The 19,791-nt window shown below is 38.1% G+C and overlaps 1 protein-coding gene across 4 annotated transcripts in view; it reads left to right on the top strand.

Annotated features, from left to right (window-relative positions):
• Positions 1-19,791, top strand: part of LYST (lysosomal trafficking regulator) — a 186,874-nt gene that overhangs the window by 66,415 nt on the left and 100,668 nt on the right. For all 4 annotated transcript variants that reach the window (XM_048218849.2, XM_048218847.2, XM_057308234.1 and 1 more), the window contains exons 12-17: positions 766-1,192; positions 4,134-4,278; positions 5,260-5,433; positions 9,519-9,679; positions 10,953-11,143; positions 19,545-19,790. In XM_048218849.2, the coding sequence (XP_048074806.1) occupies positions 766-1,192; positions 4,134-4,278; positions 5,260-5,433; positions 9,519-9,679; positions 10,953-11,143; positions 19,545-19,790 (1,344 nt within the window). The remainder of the gene's footprint in view (positions 1-765; positions 1,193-4,133; positions 4,279-5,259; positions 5,434-9,518; positions 9,680-10,952; positions 11,144-19,544; position 19,791) is intronic.

Here is a 19,791-nt window from a genome sequence, read left to right as displayed (position 1 = left end):
ACTTAGCATAATCTCCTCCAGTCCCGTCCATGTTGCTGTAAATGTTGGGTAATCTTTCTGTCTGATGGCTGAGTAATATTCCACTGTGTATATGGACCACATCTTCTTTATCCATTCGTCTGTTGAAGGGCATCTCGGCTTCTTCCACAGTTTAGTTATTGTGGACAATGCTCTGCATTTCAATTTAACCCAAAATTTGTAATTTATGAATAATACCTAAAAACCCTTATTTTGGTTTACCAAAAATAGATAAAAGAAAATTTATTTGATTAGGGAAAAGTCATGTAAAATAAGTTGGAAAGTAATTGAGCCACTCAATTTATGAAGTCAGTCATATTATAAATATCATTCAGAAATCTGGAGAATTTGTAAGATTTCTGCTTCTATCCTTCACTTAAAAATAATTGAGAGAAGCAACTATAGCCTACTTGGAAATAAACATCTTTCTTTGGTAGAAATTATTCCAGATATAATTATTGTAGTTAATATCTAATACTTAAAATCAACTCATAACTTTTAGGCTTATACCAAAAAGCACCTAAATCTAAAATTAACTGCAAGAGAATATGTATTTTAAGAATAAAATCTCTATTTCATCTTATGAACATTTTAATGGTATGGTAGATAGGAAGGTATTTTACTAGGAATGCTGATATGTGTGTGGGTATGTACTTTCATTTATAACCTGAATTTCAAAATTATTATGTACCTTGTGCATATTATATACATGATCTTAACACTTTACTTATTTTTCTTTTTCTCTAGGAAGTTCTTCTTCTGGGTATTCTGAAAATTATTGAAAGTGACATTACGATGAGTCCTTCCCAGTACCTAACCTTCCCTCTCCTGCATACTCCAAATTTAAGCAATGGCGTTTCATCACAAAAGTGTCCTGGGATTCTAAACAGTAAGGCCCTGGGATTATTAAGAAGAGCGCGGAGTTCCCGGAGTAGAAAAGAGTCTGACAGCGCAAGTTTCCCTCAGCAGCTGCTCTCCTCTTGGCATGTAGCCCCAGTCCACTTGGCCTTGCTGGGCCAGAATTGCTGGCCCCACCTGTCGGAAGGCTTCAGCGTCTCACTGTGGTTTAACGTGGAGTGCACCCATGAAGCCGAGAGAACCATGGAGAAAGGAAAGAAGACCAAGAAAAGAAACAAATCCTTGATTTTACGGGACAGTAGTTTGGATAGAACAGGTATGATGTTCCTGTTATCTGTTACCTGGTACACTAAGCCTTTTCAGATGGCAGTTTTGGTTGAGCTGGAAGAATACGGTGACGTGCTCGCGTGCCCTGAGCTTGTTCTTCACCCCAAGTGCCTTGGTGATGGCAGGCCCCGACTCACCAAAGCCTCGGTTGTCACATAGCCTTGAAAACTTCATTTTCTTGTATATTTTTGCCTTGGCGCTGGGGGGCAGGGGTGCTGCGGTGGCAGGACCACCACATATTCAACTGCCCTGGGGGTCACCAGCCCCGTTTCCTTCCTCTTTCCTGATCCCGTTATTGGATTAGGGTGGCTCCTGATGTTAGAGAAGGAAAGGATGTAACCCTAGAGCCACTTTTCCATCCTCCTGCTCCCTACGCCCCGGCCTCTGTGATTCCCACTTCATCTCCTTTCCCTCTTGTAGTTCAGCTGTCCTTGTGCCGCATCTTACCTTGGCACCCTTCTCCTAGTTCCTGTCACAGAGTGTCTGGATGCACCAGCCTTTCTCCAGAGCTAGAATCATTCCCATTCCAGTGCTTTCTATAACTGATGGAATCCCTTTAATACTTCCGCAAAACCGTGTCTCATTCCTCATATGCCTAGGGCAGGAAGAACCTGTTTGCTAAAAAGCAGTTTATGGTGGTGAGAAGTAATTCAGGGCTAATTGTTAGGGGCCACAGGATGCATGAAATGACTAGAGGAGACAGATGGTTAAGGGTTTATGCTTATACGGGGTCCTGGCCTCCAGAGCTCTTTACTGCACAGAGCTTATATACCCCACTGGCGTCTGCTTCGGAACACTAGGCCTTCAGGGCAGGTCCTCTGCCGCTGACTCACAGATAGAAGGGAAAGTCCTTACTGAAGAGTGGGAAATGTCACCTGATAACCACAGCTGGAGCTCTGAATCCACTTCTCCAGAGATTTTTCTGTGTTACTGGCACCTCATACTTCTGTACTTTTGTGGGTTAGCCTAGGCAACCAAACTTTTTAAAAAATTAGGTAGCTTTTGTGAATTGAATTTTGCCATCTAAGAATTGAAGGCTCGGAAGCGACATACACGTGATCCTGTCAGTGACGATGCTGTCTCGTGTGCATTGAGTGCCCCCTGCATGGGTGTCACTTTGCTCAGCTCTCTCTACAGATGTTTTTAATCCTCACTACAGTTCAGTGAGGTAAGTGCTCATGCTGTCCATATTTGGAGATGAAATTAAACAGCATGACCAACTTATATAGCTGGAGAGTGATGGAAAGGGATTTAAACCCACCTATATTCAGTTCCAGAGCTTAAATGTCACCCCTACACAATAAACAGTGCAGATTGCTTTCTCATATTTAAGTAGTGGCAATCACAATGTAAACAGGCTCTTATAAAATGAAATAAGTAGACACAATGACCTGAGAAAAGTTAGCATTGGGAAATTTTTAAAATCTTTATTATAAAAATATATTAGAAAACATATTTTAAGAAAGATGACTCTGCATAAACATTTAAAAAGAGCATTTAAAAAATAGCGTATATACCAAAATTTTGAAGGGAGCGATGAAGAAAATACTATAGTGATAACATATCCTTTGCTATTAAACCAACTTTGTGACCTTGAGCAAGTTATATTGAACCTCTCAACATCTCAATTCTGTCACCCTCTAAAAGGGGACAGTAAAATTTACTTCATAAGATTGTTGTGAGCATTAAATTAAGAAATGTTTATTGTATTCCTATTTTACAGTACCTGCATACACACTGGTTTTTGTTCTAGTCTTTTATTTGTGCAAAGTCAGATTTGATATGGAAACATTAGTATCATATCAGCCATGACTTCTCTATATATTTCATATCTTGGGCAGTAGTCCTCACAATAATGAATTTAACTCTTCCTTTTAAAGACTACTATTGTTTAGGGGAGTATTGTTAGGAGTATTCTGAAAAATTGGTAGTGTTTATACCTCTTGAAAAATGGCAACAAATATATATATATAGTCTAGTAACTGGTAGTGTTCATCCTCTCTGAAAGTCTGAACCCTCAGACATGCATTTTGTATTTTGGTACATCTTCATTAACATAGCTTTACGTAAAGTCATGCAGAGTAGTAAAAGCGTGGATGGCTCAAGGATTCAGTTCATCATACATACTTAGATGGTACTAGAATTAGCATGGTAAGAAACCACTTAAAGTCAGGACGAATAACCAGATAGTCCAAAGCATATGGCATTACATTAGCTTGCCTTAGAAAACATTTTAGAGTTTCAGAATCACTTAGCAATTGTATTTAAAGATGAATATATTTAAACACAATTTTTCTAAAATCAATTTTTTAAAAAAGATTTTATTTATTTATTTATTTGACAGAGAGAGGGGGAACACAAGGAGGGGGAGTGGGTGAGGGAGAAGCAGGCTTCCCACTGAGCAGTAAGCCCTATGTGGCTGGATCCCAGAACATTGGGCTTATGACCTGAGCCAAAGGCAGGCACTTAATGACTGAGCCACCCAGGCGCCCCTAAAATCAATTTTTAAAAAATCATGCTATTGTAATAATTATAGGATGATTTTGGTAGCGTTGTGTGACAATGGTGGTGGGTCCATAACGTCAGAGTGGCCCAATCCAATCAATAAAAGAATTGTGGCATGTACTGTAATAGGTCACTGCAGTGACATCAAAGGGGTTTGTTCATTGCCACAATTAGCCACCAGTTATCATGTATTTTGAAACATTTGATAACTTTTAATGCACTCAATTACTGTTTTCACTCCTGGTGCCCTTTTGGAGTTAATGTCTCAACTTTGGGACTATTGTTTGGAACAGGTCAAAGTTCAGACATCCGGGTAAATAATTTACTGCAAATGAACAACCATGCTTTGTGTTCTTTTAAATTCACTTTTCCACTCAGTTTTTATCAGCTGCTTTACTGATTATTCTAACATTTTTTTATCATAGAGAACAACAGACCGGAAGGTGCAGAGTACATAAATCCTGGTGAAAGGCTCATAGAAGAAGGATGTATTCATATGATTTCGTTGGGATCCAAAGCTCTGATGATCCAAGTGTGGGCTGATCCCCACAATGGCACTTTTATCTTTCGGTATTGATTATCCTCAACCTCCCCATGAATAGATCATGTATTTAAATAATTTATATGCTAATAAAGATCATTACAGCAAATCAGAAAAATATTATTTAAAAAGAAGATACATTCTAATAGTTATTAATGCTGCCTCTGTAGCAATGTATTATTCTATCCAAAAATCTATAACTAAACTCTAAAGTAGATTATGTTAATTCTCAATTAGATTTTAGACCAAAGCTCGCTGAAGTCTTATCTGTGGAAGTATTCTATCAGATTGCAATCACCCTAACATGTTATTATCAGATAGCTGTTTTCCCAGCAGATTATATATTTAATAGCCATTATCTTAGAAACTTCAGTTCTTGCAATCTTGTCTTTCCTACCTCCTTTGTTAACTAATGTAGATACAAATCTTTTACTTGTATTGAGCATGAATAATATATACTATTTTTATAAAACTTACAACTAAATAAAAATATGTTATTTAGGGGATATATGCTTTTTGTTATAAATGTTATTTGGTGCTTTATATACATCATATCTTAATTCTCTCAGTAGTCCCTCCAAGTAGGATAGACCTCCAGTACATCCTGGCATTTAGACATTTATGTACACCATGTATTAATTTTTGTATGAACTAAATATTACATTGTAATTTCTAAAAGAGAGCAATGACTTTAGAAATAGTAACGATAAAGGGTTTTTTTGCAAATTGAATTTTGAAAATTAATGCCTAAATTACTAACAGCAGCAAATGAGCATCATCTATTTTAGCTCATGAATTAAGGTAATAATATAAGAAAATAAGCAGATTTTATGGTGTAAAACAAAGACCTACTGACTTTTCAAGTTAGGTTAAAAATAGAACTGCTTTTTAATCTCATTTAAATATCTAGAATTATCGTTGTTATACATTTATTAAATGCTGAGATCAGAAATTCCATGTTTTCAGCCTATACTTTCTCTCTCTCTCTTTTTTTTTTTTTATTGTTGTAGAATGTGCATGGATTCAAATGATGATACGAAAGCTGTTTTACTGGCACAGGTTGAATCACAGGAGAATATTTTCATCCCAAGCAAATGGCAGCATTTAGTCCTTACCTACTTACAGCAGCCCCAAGGGAAAAAGAATAACCATGGGAAAATCTCCATATGGATCTCTGGGCAGAGGTTTGAAACGTTTTTAGTAAACACTTACCAACTTCAATGACAATTTTAAGTTTAGTTTGTCATGGTTTCTGATACGGATTACAGGAAACTATAGATGAAATGTGCTCTATGTTAATGCAGGAATCTATGGTCAGAGTTGGATATTTTTTCCTACTTATCACTCTGATACAAAATTAATATTTGTAACTGTTGAAAATTAATATTTGGGTTTCAGGGAACATTCAGGAATCTGGACATTTAGACATTTATGTAGAATATATGTTAGATCAAGGAACAGAACCTACAATTTGGTCCTTCAAGCCTATACATTTATAAAATGAATCCACAAGGAATTATTTCAATTAAGTGGCTAATCAGGCTAATACCTAAATTTTTTTAAGGCTAAAACCTAAATTAAGTCAGGGTTTCAAAAGAAATTAGAATGACTAGGGAAAAATATAAGCCAGTGTGTCAGGTCATAGATTAAGATAGGGTCCTTGAAATGTACCAGGTGATGGATTCAGGTATAATACTATGTGATGTTTACCCACCAAGAGAATTGTGGGTCAAGTTGATAAGAAATATTTTCTGGAATATCTTAATGTAAAATTTAACCCTGAGAGAGCTATAATATATCTTGAATTTGTAAGAGTTGGGAAATAACCTGAAAGGGGATACGGAATTGGAAACTGGTATACATGGGATGGGGTCTGGCTGGCTGGAAGGCAGATTCTAAGTTGAATAATGAGAAAGAGAAACGAGTGGGTATGGTAAAGCTACCTGACAGGCAAGTTTTGAATTTCAAGATGAGCATCTAGATGTAATCGAATGGACTGTAAAATATTGCATACCTGTTATGTTGCAGACCGTTTGCTGGATGCATTCTGAACACTATCTCCCAATTCTCTCAAATGCCCTCAGAGTAGATTAGACCACAGAAATAACATATGCCCTTAGTGTAAATGAACCTATTTTTATTCATTTGTTTGTTCATTCATTAAATATATATTGAGGAATTACTGTGCATCTGGCATGTGCTGTAGTTGGGCCTGAGGGAAATCGTAAACAAGACTCAAGACTCAGGTTCCATGCCTTCTTGGGACTCACAGTCTATTGACAATTTAAGCAAACACAATTTAAAGCATATATATGCTTTATGACAAATATTGTGGAGATAAAATAGATAAAGCATGTGACAATTTAAGCAAACACAATTTAAAGCATATATACAAATTATGACAAATATTGTGGAGATAAAATAGATCCCCAGACAGAAAATACCTGATTTGCTACTTAAGAGGTGAATCAGGAAAGGCCTCTTTGTTTTGTTTTGTTTTTTTAAATTTTTTATTCTTTTATGTTAGTCACCATACAGTACATCATTAGTTTTGATGTAGTGTTCCATGATTCATTGTTTGCATATAACACCCAGTGCTCCATGCAATATGTGCCCTCCTTAATACCCATCACCGGGCTAGCCCATCCCCCCACCCCCCTCCACTCTGAAATTCTCAGTTTGTTTCCCAGAGTCCAGTCTCTCATGGTTCATTCCCCCTTCTGTTTACCCCCCCTTCATTTTTCCCTTCCTTCTCCTACTGATCTCCCTGCTATTCCTTATGTTCCACAAATGAGTGAAACCATATGATAATTGTCTTTCTCTGCTTGACTTATTTCACTTAGCATAATCTCCTCCAGTCCTGTCCATGTTGCTGCAAATGTTGGGTAATCTTTCTTTCTGATGACTGAGTAACATTCCATTGTATATACGGACCACATCTTCTTTATCCATTCGTCTATTGAAGGGCATCTCGGTTCCTTCCACAGTTTAGCTATTGTGGACAATGCTGCTGTGAACATTGGGGTGCATATGGCCCTTTTCTTCACTACGTCTATATCTTTGGGTAAATACCCAGTAGTGCAAAGGCCTCTTTGGAAAAGGGTCATTTAAGCTGAGACCTCAAGGGGAGATGGTGCATGCTCTGAGCAGGGGAGGGGGGCAGGGCCTTCCGGGCAGACGAAGGGGCCCATGGAAGGCTGTGTGCCACGTCATTCTGAAAGGGAGGCTGTCAAGTTGATGGCTTACAGTTGTCCAGCCTCACTGCTAGAGGAAGGCAGAGGAGAAGGGGCCTGTGAGTGGCCTAGGCTAGGGTAATCAGTCCCCAGGGTCTGCCACAGGAAAGAAGAGGCTTTAGAAATAAAATCAAGGCTTCAGGTTTTGTGTATTCGTTTTAAAAATCCACGGAAATATGTTGTTGAGGTTTCCATATTCCGAATAAAATATTTTCTGAGAAGTTCTCAGTCTTCAGCCAGTCAGTAAATTTTTTTTCAGAACCTTGAGTTAGATCGGTTGGAGTTGGGGTTAGGGCTATGAATAGTGAACCTTTCTCCTGGCCCCTCACCTGATTTCTTGAGCTGTCAGCATGTGCCAGGCACTGTATTCAGCACTTCACAGATCACCTCATTTGGTCCTCCTGACAACACCAACAAGTAGGTATATTGTTTCCTCTATTTTGTATATGAGACAATTGAGACCCAGAGTGGGGTAAAGTCATGCCAGAAGAATGGGGTACAGCTGAAACTTAAACTCAAATATAGCCCATGCTTTAGAACCTGAAGTTTTACCACTCCACAGCCTTTTTCTGAATCAGACCACCTGACAGGTATAGGAGTCATAAACTATGAGACTTACTCAGAATGAGAGTTTAGATGTTCATTGTAGGTAGCTAGCATAGTTGCTTAATTCACATATTTCTACATTACTTTGAAGGAATGTTTTTGCCATTTGATACAAAGTAAGTAATGATTTCATCTGTTAGTAGAATGATGAGCAGGTGATCAAGGACAAATATATTATTCCTTTGATATAAATTTAGTACTATCACTCTCTGAACTAATAGAATAATCTCTATAAAAAGTACATTTCAAGAGAGCATTTTTATAATACATAATGACACGAAAAAATAAGTTATTAATAGTTTATATTGCGATTTAATGTTGAGCACACAAATCTAGTAGGAACATATGGCACACAGTACTTAAGGTTTGTCGAATTCATCTTGCAAAGCGTTCTTTACCCTTAAAAACTGTATTAAGTCATGCTGCCAGTAGGTGGCAGTAGTGTTTCAGTCATGGCCATGTATTTGGTTCAAGAAAGATGCCTGTGACAGAAAATACCTCCCTCTAATGTTGTATGTCAGTAAACCTCAATTAAAAAAAAAAGTTATCTCACATCTTTATCATAAAATATTTCTACTAAAATAGTTAAATTTACATGTTAAATGTGAAACAGAAAGCCTTAGGAAAGAGTTTTTAAATAAATAGATATACCAATGTAGAATTTCTCATTAAGAGCTAACCATGTCAGTGTATACTAAGTCTTTATCTTATTTATAAACTTTACCTTTATAAGTTATTTTCATTATCTTACCGTGGAGCTTAGAACATTCCTGAAATAGGGGTAGAGGTTGGCACTCTGCATTTCCAACCAGATGATGAAATCCTCTTGTCATGTGTGTGTCTTTTTGAGAAAATGTTAGTTTTCCTTTTCCTATTCTGTCTTTTGTAAGGATTCCTGTAAATACAAGAGACTAATCAAAAGGTCTGTGACTGAGCATTGAAAAAAACAGAAAATGCAGAGAAGCCCTGGCATTTCAGTGGCTAGTCAGAACAAAACCTAGAGATGTGATATTCTTTCTCTGAGTAGTCTTTGAAGACTTCATAGAAGATGGTATTTTAGGAATAGTTTACCACAGTGGGAGACTTCTTGGTCAGTTAGGAGGAGGTGGTCGGTTTGTTTCTGTAAATCAGGAAGGCACATGTGCAGAAGTCAAATGGCAAAGAAAACTTGCAACACATGTCCAGTCCCACTTCCCACAGCCTGCTGTAGGAGCAGCAGGCATCTCTGTTCCGTTCCCCTCTCTGGGATTTGCGTACGGCCAGCACCATGGACCAAGGGACAGCAGAATCCATTCTTCTCTTTCTTCGCGTCACCAGCTCTGTGATGCCAAACCAAGAAAGCTGTTCAAGAATTTCCCATTATTAAACATTCATACTTGTAAAATACTTGAGTCACTGAAATAATTGATTTAACTTTGTTTTTAACATAGGAAACCTGATGTTACTTTGGATTTTGTGCTTCCAAGAAGAACAAGTCTGTCATCTGATAGCAATAAGACATTTTGCATGATTGGCCATTGTTCATCATCCCAAGAAGAGTTTTTGCAATTGGCTGGAAAATGGGACCTGGGAAATTTACTCCTCTTCAATGGTATATTTTTCTCCTTCAAAGGATTTCTAATTTGTTTTAAATAACAAATATTAAACTAGTAAATTATCCTGGATGATATTAACCCCTGTTCCTTCATTGATACTTAATAAGTACTATATTATCTAGATGCCAAGATGCACTTTTAAAATATTTTAATGTTTTTATAATTGAGATGCTTCTTATAGTTGATATATACATTTAATGTAGGGGTGTACATCATACCCCAACCCCGCTCCCCCAAAAAGAAAGCTTATGTTAAATCAGCTTTATTTTATAATCCTGGAAAATGCATTATTATGACAAGTAAACTTAGAGTGGTTGTCTCTCTTACTTATAATTTTAGGATATTCTATAAAAATATCAAATTTTAGGGGGAAAATATATGTTTTAAAATTTTATATATATATATATATATAGTGATATATATGTATCACTAAACCTGGCACATAATAGTATTCAGGCGATGTTTATTGAATATCTGATAGATGGGTGGAAGGAGTAGAGACATCAGTCCACACTTACTTTAAAAAGGAATTTACTGAAGTGTAGTTTCCATTTACTTAAAGAAAAAAAAAAAGGCAGAACAAAACCAAAATAACTGTTCTCTAAGGAACAAATAGAAATTTTATGATTTTATCACAAGCTTCACAGTTAACTTTATATGTATTCATTCATTTTCCATCCATAGTTGGTATAGGTTATTTGCTCATGACACCAATTTGAAATTTGAGACTTTATCAATTTTATTTATTTATTTTTAAAATAATAATATTTTTATTGTATTATATTAGTCACCATACAGTACATCCCTGGTTTTTGATGTAAAGTTCCATGATTCATTAGTTGCGTATAACACCCAGTGCACCATGCAATACGTGCCCTCCTTACTACCCATCACCAGCCTATCCCATTCCCCCACCCCCCTCCCTTCTGAAGCCCTCAGATTGTTTCCCAGAGGCTTTATCAATTTTATAGAGATAAAAGAATTTGACAAAAAATTAATTCTTGATTTCTTCCTTTTTATGAAAAATTCTGGTTGGGGGCACCTGGGTGGCTTAGTCAATTAAGCATCTGCCTTTAGCTCAGGTCATGATCCCGGGGTCCTGGGATTGAGCCCCACTCTGGCTCCCCACTCCTCCCTCAGTGGGAGTCTGCTTCTCCCTCTGCCCCTCCCCTTGGTCATGCTGTCTCTCAAATAAATAAAAATAAAGTCTTAAAAAAAAATTCTGGTTGAAATGATATAAATAAGTAACTTTATTTTTCTGCTATTCAGGAGCTAAGATTAATTCACAAGAAGCCTTTTATCTATATGCTTGTGGACCCAACCATACATCTATCATGCCATGCAAATATGGCAAGCCCGTGAATGACTACTCCAAATACATTAGTAAAGAAATTTTGCAATGTGAACAAATCAGAGAACTTTTTATGACGAAGAAAGAAGTGGACATTGGTCTCTTAATTGTAAGTTTTCATTTTTTAAGTTTTAACTTTATAGGAACTGATAATATATGTTTAATAAATGTGTAATTAGCTATGAATTAAATTTCTTAAGTTTCTCTTCTTTCTTTCTCAACATTTTTGCTCCTTAAGAACATGTTTTTTTTCTTTAAAATTGAAATACTCAGAATTTGTTTTCAGGTTTCAAATTTTTATCTCCTTTTCCTTAGAACTGTATTTCTATACTAAGTATTAGTTTAGTTTATACCTCCTAGTCATCAAGAAAAATGTTTATGATATAGTGAAAATATAACATGTTAGCCTAAAAACTATTGCTCATTACATTTCATTTCCATATTTATAAATAAATACTAACTTTTATTTATAAGTTTTAGTTACATATATTCAGATTTTAGAATATTTATTCTTTAGTATCAGTAACAGTCAGGAATAAGTTTTCAAAATATTGCTAACTCTGCTTATATGAGACTCTCAGATTGTTTTTTATACATGATTGTGATATTTTATTCTAGTATACAATTTAGGAACTTATGGTGGATTTTTTTCATTATAGTAACTAGAAAGCTGAGCCTTCATGGTCTTAGATGATCTACTAAAAACTGGTAGATCTGGCCATGAGACTCTGTTCCTCCTTCTCTTGCTTCTTATGAGAAGTACAGTTAGAGATCAGAGATAGTTTTTACTGGAAGGAGACTACTAGTTTGAAATGTATTTTGTTGTTGTTGTTAATGAGATGTATATTTCATAATCAAAATAAATACTGTTTTAAAGCTGTAACATTTGACTAAAGGAAAGGAGAAATTCTAGTACAGTTATTTTGTAAAACACATGTAAGTCTTAAATGGTATTAAATATGTATTTGTGGTAAAGTAGGGTAGATACCTATGGAATTTGGCTAATGATTTGATACTGCGCATATGATCTTTTTCTCCCTGGGGAGTATTTAAAAATGGCGGTCCACTATGATTGAGCAGTGGTCAGGGATGCTAAATGTTCCACAGCGCAAGGGCAGTATTATGCAGCAAAGAATTATCCCAAATGTCTCACCATTGAGAAAACATGTTTGAGGGAAATGTTTCTCAAACCTGAGCATGCATCAGAATCACTCAGAGGACTTGTTAAAACAGGTTGCTGGGCCAGAGTTTCGGATTCAGTAGGGTCTGAAGTATGCCCTAGGAACTTGCATTTTTAACAAATCCCAGATGAGGAGGAGTTAAGATGGCAGAGGAGTAGGGGACCCCTTTTTCAGCTGGTCCCCCGAGTCAAGCTGGATAGGTACCAGACCAGCCTAAACATCCACGGAATCAGCCTGAGACGCAGGAAGATACATCTGGATCTCTACAAATGAACATCTCCAGCGCTGAGTATTCAGGTACGAATCGGGGAGCTGTGAAACCGCGCACAGATATCAAAAGATAAACGGAAGGGGGAGGGAGCCGCTGCGTTTGGGCACCGGGAAGCGGCAGCCACCTGCACTGGGGAGCCGGCAGACTCGCGGACCGGCACCTGCGAGAGAGCAAACTGAGACCATGAGCCGGCGAATGCGCAACCAGACTGAAACGGAGCTCCGACGTGCTCACTGGAACCAGACTGAGACCGGGAGCTCCTGAGCGCGCGGGGGCGGCTGGCAGCTGGCGGTGTTAGAAACACAAAGGACAGAGATGCGCCGGCCCTGGAAGTGAGGGCTGGGACACCGGCTGTGGGGCGCACATCATGGGATGCTGCAGGGTTGAGCAGCACCAACAGAAACAGAGTTAAAGTGGCCAGAGCATCAGTGGAGAGTGGTCTGCGATCCCTCTGTTCTGAGACAGGCTAGGATTTGGCCACTGCTGCTCTGACTCTCAGAAGAGGCACAGCAAACCGCCAAGGAAAGCCTCCAGAGAACAAAAGCCTGGAAATACTAGATCACAGTGTGACCATCCCCATCCCCCCTTGCAGGGGACACGGAGACTCTACCCAAACAGGGTTGCCTGAGTACCGGTGCGGCAGGCCCCTCCCCCAGAAGGCAGGCTGAAAAATCAAGAAGCCCACATCCCTAAGATCCCTATAAAACAAGTGTGCACTGCCTGGGTCCTGGTCAATAATTTGGGCTCTGGACAACCCCGCAACCTCTCCTCATCAGAATGACGAGAAGGAGAAGTCCCCCCCCAGCAAAGAAAAGACAATGGGCCTGTGGCCTCTGGCACAGAACTAATGGATATGGATATAACCAAATTATCAGAAATGGAGTTCAGAGTAACAATGGTCAAGATGATGTGTAGACTTGAAAAAAGTATTAACGAAAATGTTAATGAGAATATAGAATCTCAAAGGGTGGAAATGAGAGCAAATCTGGCAGAAATTAAAAATTCTATGAATCAAATGCAGTCAAAACTAGAGGCTCTGACGGCCAGGGTGAATGAGGCAGAAGAACGTATCGGCAAATTAGAGGATGGGTTAGTAGAAGAGAAAGCTAAAACAGAAACATGGCTCAAAAAAATCCAATCTCAAGAATGTAGTTTACGGGAGATTACTGACTCAATGAATCATTCCAATGTCAGAATCATCAGCATCCCCAAGGGGGTGGACAAAAACAGAGGTCTAGAAGAGATATTTGAACAAATTGTAGCTGAAAACTTCCCTAATCTAGCAAAGGAAGCAAGCTTTCGTGTCCAAGAGGCAGAAAGGACCCCTCCCAAGCTCAACCACGACAAACCTATGCCACGTCATGTCATAGTGCAATTCGCAAATATTAGATCCAAGGATACAGTACTGGAAGTGGCCAGGGCAAAGAAATTTCTCACATACCAAGGCAAAGGTATCAGAATTACGTCAGACCTGTCTACATAGACCTGGAATGAGAGAAAGGGTTGGGGGGCATTTTTAAAGCTCTTTCAGAGAAAAACATGCAGCCAAGGATCTTTTATCCAGCAAGGCTGTCATTCAGAATTGATGGAGACATAAAGACCTTCCAAAATCGCCAGTCATTGACCAATTTCATAGCCACGAAACCAGCCCTACAGGAGATAATAAGGGGGGTTCTATAAAAGTAAAAAGCCCCCAAGAGTGATACAGAACATAAAGTCACAATCTATAAAAACAAAGACTTTAGGGGCAACATGGCATCATTAAAATCATATCTCTCAATAATCAGTCTCAATGTAAATGCCCTAAACGCTCCCATAAAGCGCCACAGGGCTGCAGATTGGATAAAAAGACATGAGTCATCCATTTGCTGTCTACAAGAGACTCATTTTGAACCTAAAGATACATTCAGACTGAAAGTAAAGGGATGGAATACCATCTTTCATGCCAATGGACCTCAAAAGAAAGCTGGGGTAGCAATTCTCATATCAGACAGATTGGATTTTAAACTAAAGACTGTAGTTAAAGATACAGAACGGCACTATATTATTCTTAAAGATGTATCCAACAAGTGGATATGACAATTATAAATATCTATGCCCCCAAAGGGGAGCAGCAAGATACACAAGCCAACTCTTAACCAGAATAAAGAGACATATAGATAAAAATACGTTAACAGTAGGGGACCTCAACACTCCACTATCAGAAATAGAGCACATAAGCAGAAAATCGACAAACAAGAGCTTTGAATGCCATACTCGACAAGTTGGACCTCATAGATACATATAGAACACTACACCCCAGAACCAAAGAATACTCATTCTATTCTAATGCCCATGGAACATTCTCAAGAATAGACCATGTTCTGGGTCACAAAACAGGTCTCAACTGATACCAAAAGAGTGAAATTATTCCCTGCATATTCTCAGACCACAACGCTTTGAAATTGGAACTCAACCACAAGGAAAAATTTGGAAGAAATTCAAACACTTAGAGGCTAAGAACCATCCTACTCAAGAATGACTCGATAAACCAGGAAATCAAAAATCAATTTAACAATTTATGGAGACCAACGAGAATGAAAACACAATGGTCCAAAACCTATGGGATACTGCAAAGGCAGTCCTAAGGAGGAAATACATAGCCATCCAAGCCTCACTCAAAAGAATAGAAAAATCTAAAATGCAGTTTTTATATTCTCACCTCAAGAAGCTGGAACAGCAACAGAGGGACAGGCCTAATCCACGCACGAGAAAGCAGTTGATAAAGATTAGAGCAGAAATCATTGAATTAGAAACCAGGAGTACAGTAGAGCAGATCAACAGAACTAGAAGCTGGTTCTTTGAAAGAATAAATAAAATTGACAGACCACTGGCAAGACTTATCCAAAAGAATAGAGAAAGGACCCAAATTAATAAAATTATGAATGAAAAGCGAGAGGTCGCAACCAACACCAATGAAATTGGAAGGATTATTAGCAACTTTTATCAACAGCTTTATGCCAATAAATTAAGCAATCTGGAAGAGTTGGAGGACTTCCTGGAAACCTATAAACTACCAAGACTGAAACAGGAAGAAATTGATTTTTTAAACACTCCAATTAATTATGAAGAGATTGAAACAGTGATAAAAAAACCTTCCAAAAAACAAAACTCCAGGCCCGGATGGTTTTCCTGGGGGAATTCTACCAAACATTCAAAGAAGAAATAATACCTATTCTCCTAAAGCTATTTCAAAAAATAGAAACAGAAGGAAAGCTACCAAACTCATTCTATGAGGCCAATATTACCTTGATCCCCAAACCAGGCAAAGACCCCATCAAAAAGGAGAATTACAGACCGATTTCCCTAATGAATATGGATGCCAAAATTCTCAACAAGATCCTGGCTAATAGAATCCAACAGTACATTAAAAGGATTATCCATCATGACCAAGTGGGATTCATCCCTGGGATGCAAGGGTGGTTCAACATTCGCAAAACTATCAGTGTCATAAATTTTATCCAGAAGGAAAAAGCCAAAAATCATATGATTCTCTCAATAGATGCAGAAAAAGCATTTGACAAAATACAGCATCCTTTCCTGATTAAAACCCTTCAGAGTGTAGGGATAGAGGGTACATTCCTCAATCTCATAAAAACCATCTATGAAAAGCCTACAGGAAATATCATTCTCAATGGGGAAAAGCTGAAAGCCTTTCCCTTAAGATCAGGAACACGACAAGGATGCCCACTCTCCCCATTATTATTCAACATAGTACTAGAAGTCCTTGCAACAGCAATCAGACAACAAAAAGGTATAAAAGGTATCCAAATCGGCAAAGAAGAAGTCAAACTGTCTCTCTTCACAGATAACATGATACTCTATATGGAAAACCCAAAAGAATCCACCCCCAAACTACTAGAACTTATAGAGCAATTCAGTAATGTGGCACAAAAATCAATCTGCCACAAAATCAGTGCTCAGAAATCAGTTACATTTCTATACACGAACAATGAGACTGAAGAAAGAGAAATTAGGGAATCCATTCCATTTACAATAGCACCAAAAATCATACGTTACCTTAGAATTAACTTAACCAGAGACATAAAGGATCTATATTCTAGAAACTACAAATCACTCTTGAAAGACTTTGAAGAAGACACAAAAAGATGGAAAAATATTCCATGCTCATGGATCGGAAGAATTAACATAGTTAAAATGTCCATGCTACCCAGAGCAATCTACACTTTCAGTGCCATCCCCATCAAAATACCAATAACAGTTTTCAAAGAACTGGAACAAATAGCCCTTAAATTTATATGGAAACAGAAAAGGCCCCGAATCGCCAACGAATTGTTGAAAAGGAAAAACAAAGCTGGGGGCATCACAATGCCGGATTTCGAGCTGTACTACAAAGCTGTGATCACAAAGACAGCATGGTACTGGCACAAAAACAGACACATAGACCAATGGAACAGAATTGAGAATCCAGAAATGGGCCCTCGGCTCTTTGGGCAACTAATTTTTGACAAAGCAGGAAAAAACATCCAGTGGAAAAAAGTCTCTTCAATAAATGGTGCTGGGAAAATTGGACAGCTACATGCAAAAGAATGAAACTTGACCACTCTCTCATACCATACACAAAGATAAACTCCAAATGGATCAAAGACCTTGATGGGAGACAGGAATCCATCAAAATCCTAGAGGAGAGCATAGGCAGCAACCTCTACGACATCAGCCACAGCAACCTTTTTCATGACACATCTCCAAAGGCAAGAGAAACAAAAGATAAAATGAACTTGTGGGACTTCATCAAGATAAAAAGCTTCTGCACAGCCAAGGAAACAGTCAAAAAACTAAGAGGCAGCCCACGGAATGGGAGAATATATTTGCATATGATACTACAGATAAAAGACTGGTATGCAAGATCTACAAAGAACTTCTCAAACTCAATATGCGAGAAACAAATAAACAAATCATAAAATGGGCAGAAGATATGAACAGACACTTTTCCAATGAAGACATACAAATGGCTAACAGACACGAAAAAATGTTCAAAATCATTAGCCATCAGGGAAATTCAAATCAAAACCACACTAAGATACCACCTTACACCAGTTAGAATGGCAAAAATAGACAAGGCAAGAAACAACAATTGTTGGAGAGGATGTGGAGAAAGGGGATCCCTCCTACATTGTTGGTGGGAATGCAAGTTGGTACAGCCACTCTGGAAAACAGTGTGGAGGTCCCTTAAAAAGTTAAAAATTGAGCTACCCTATGATCCAGCCATTGCACTACTGGGTATTTACCCCAAAGATACAGACGTAGTGAAGAGAAGGGCCATATGCACCCCAATGCTCATAGCAGCTCTGTCCACAATAGCTAAATCGTGGAAGGAGCCGAGATGCCCTTCAACAGATGACTGGATTAAGAAGATGTGATCCATATATACAATGGAATATTATTCAGCTATCAAAAAGAATGATTTCTCAACATTTGCTGCAACATGGACGGCACTGGAGGAGATAATGCTAAGTGAAATAAGTCAAGCAGAGAAAGACAATTATCATATGGTTTCTCTCATCTATGGAACATAAGAACTAGGAAGATCAGTAGGAGAAGAAAGGGATAAAGAAGGGGGGTAATCAGAAGGGGGAATGAAGCATGAGAGACTATGGACTCTGAGAAACAAACTGTGGGCTACAGGGGGGAGGGGGGTGGGGGAATGGGATAGACTGGTGATGGGTAGTAAGGAGGGCACATATTGCATGGTGCACTGGGTGTTATACGCAACTAATGAATCATCGAACTTTACATCAAAAACCAGGGATGTACTGTATGGTGACTAACATAATATAATAAAAAATAAAAATCCCAGATGATGCTGATGCTGCTGGTTCAGGACCACACACTGAGAATCCATGCTTTAGGGAGACCAAGGAGTTCATACAACTGGTGTTTGTTCAAATAATAATAATTTTAACTCTCTAGTTTTTGGTTAGTCCATTTGTTTTCACACACATACACACACACACACACACACACACACACACACAATTACCTTAATCCTTTTATTTTGCTTGAAAAGAATTACATAATTCATAAAATTTAACATAAATTATCACAAATGAAAATTAGAAGGGTTTGATGTGAAAACTCTTTCTAGAAAGCATTTTTTTTTTAAACCTTGTTTAGTATCTTGGGGATTGTGAAATCATGAGCGGAAAGTCTGGCAAGGCCCTGATGCCAGGTGGGACTTGTCTCCGGCAGATGAACATTTTGTCCGCTTGCTCATGAAAACTACTGCAGGTTTAAGGTTTTGTTTTGCCCAGCATAATCATATACAGTAGACTGTGTAGTCATGTTAGTTGGTATGCAAACATACCAGATGATGTCTGGATGAAACTGTATTTAAATCACCGTGGTTGAAAGTGGTCAAAGCCCAAGGCCCACAGCTTCTGTGAGAAGGCACTGACCACAGGACATGATTTCCCTGAGCCTGAGCTCCCTACCTGAAGTTAGAACCTGACTGAAACTACCCTCTGTGGGGGAGAAATATTGTAAATTCTTTTCAGTTTTAGTTAGGAATAATGATAGTCTGGAATTTTATTCTAGTGGAAAGATCTGGCTTACAGTCACTTTTAAATGAGTAGCCAACCTGTGAACAAACTCAAGTCAAAAATTTCGAAGTCATTGACTCAGAGTTCTCATCTTATAAGGTTGTAAAGATCAGTTAATATTTGTAAGTGCAAGCAACAGGGCCTGGTATGAAATGAGTGTGGTATAAGACTCAGCTGTTCTTAGTAGCAACAGTAAGTATAATTCATGTTTATTCTAAAATGACTAAAGCTGTAATCTTTCTCGGCCTTCACGAGGTTTATACTCCTGGTCACTACTAATTGAAACTGATCTTTTCCTTTGTGGGGAGCCACCTTGCTCCTCATGTTTATCTTTGTTTAGTGTAGTGTCTGTCAAAGAAAACAATTTGTTGGGTACCTTTTCACTTTGAGATATTTATTTGCTGGTTGATAACTTCTTAAATTTTGCTTAAGTACTAAAGGAAAATATTTGTGTTTCAGGAAAGTCTTTCAGTTGTTTATACAACTAACTGTCCTGCTCAGTATACCATCTACGAGCCGGTTATTAGACTTAAAGGTCAGATGAAAACCCAAGTTGCCCAAAGACCCTTCAGCTCAAAAGAAGTTCAGAGCATCTTGTTAGAACCTCATCATCTAAAGAATCTCCGACCTACTGAATGTAAAACTATTCAAGGCATTCTGCATGAGATTGGTGGAACTGGTATATTTGTTTTTCTCTTTGCTAGGG

Source organism: Ursus arctos, unplaced genomic scaffold, assembly GCF_023065955.2.
Source record: "Ursus arctos isolate Adak ecotype North America unplaced genomic scaffold, UrsArc2.0 scaffold_7, whole genome shotgun sequence".
Classification (NCBI taxonomy): Eukaryota; Metazoa; Chordata; class Mammalia; order Carnivora; family Ursidae; genus Ursus; species Ursus arctos.
The sequence above is the reverse complement of the archived record's forward strand: the minus strand, read 5'-3'. Positions and strand labels throughout refer to the sequence as shown.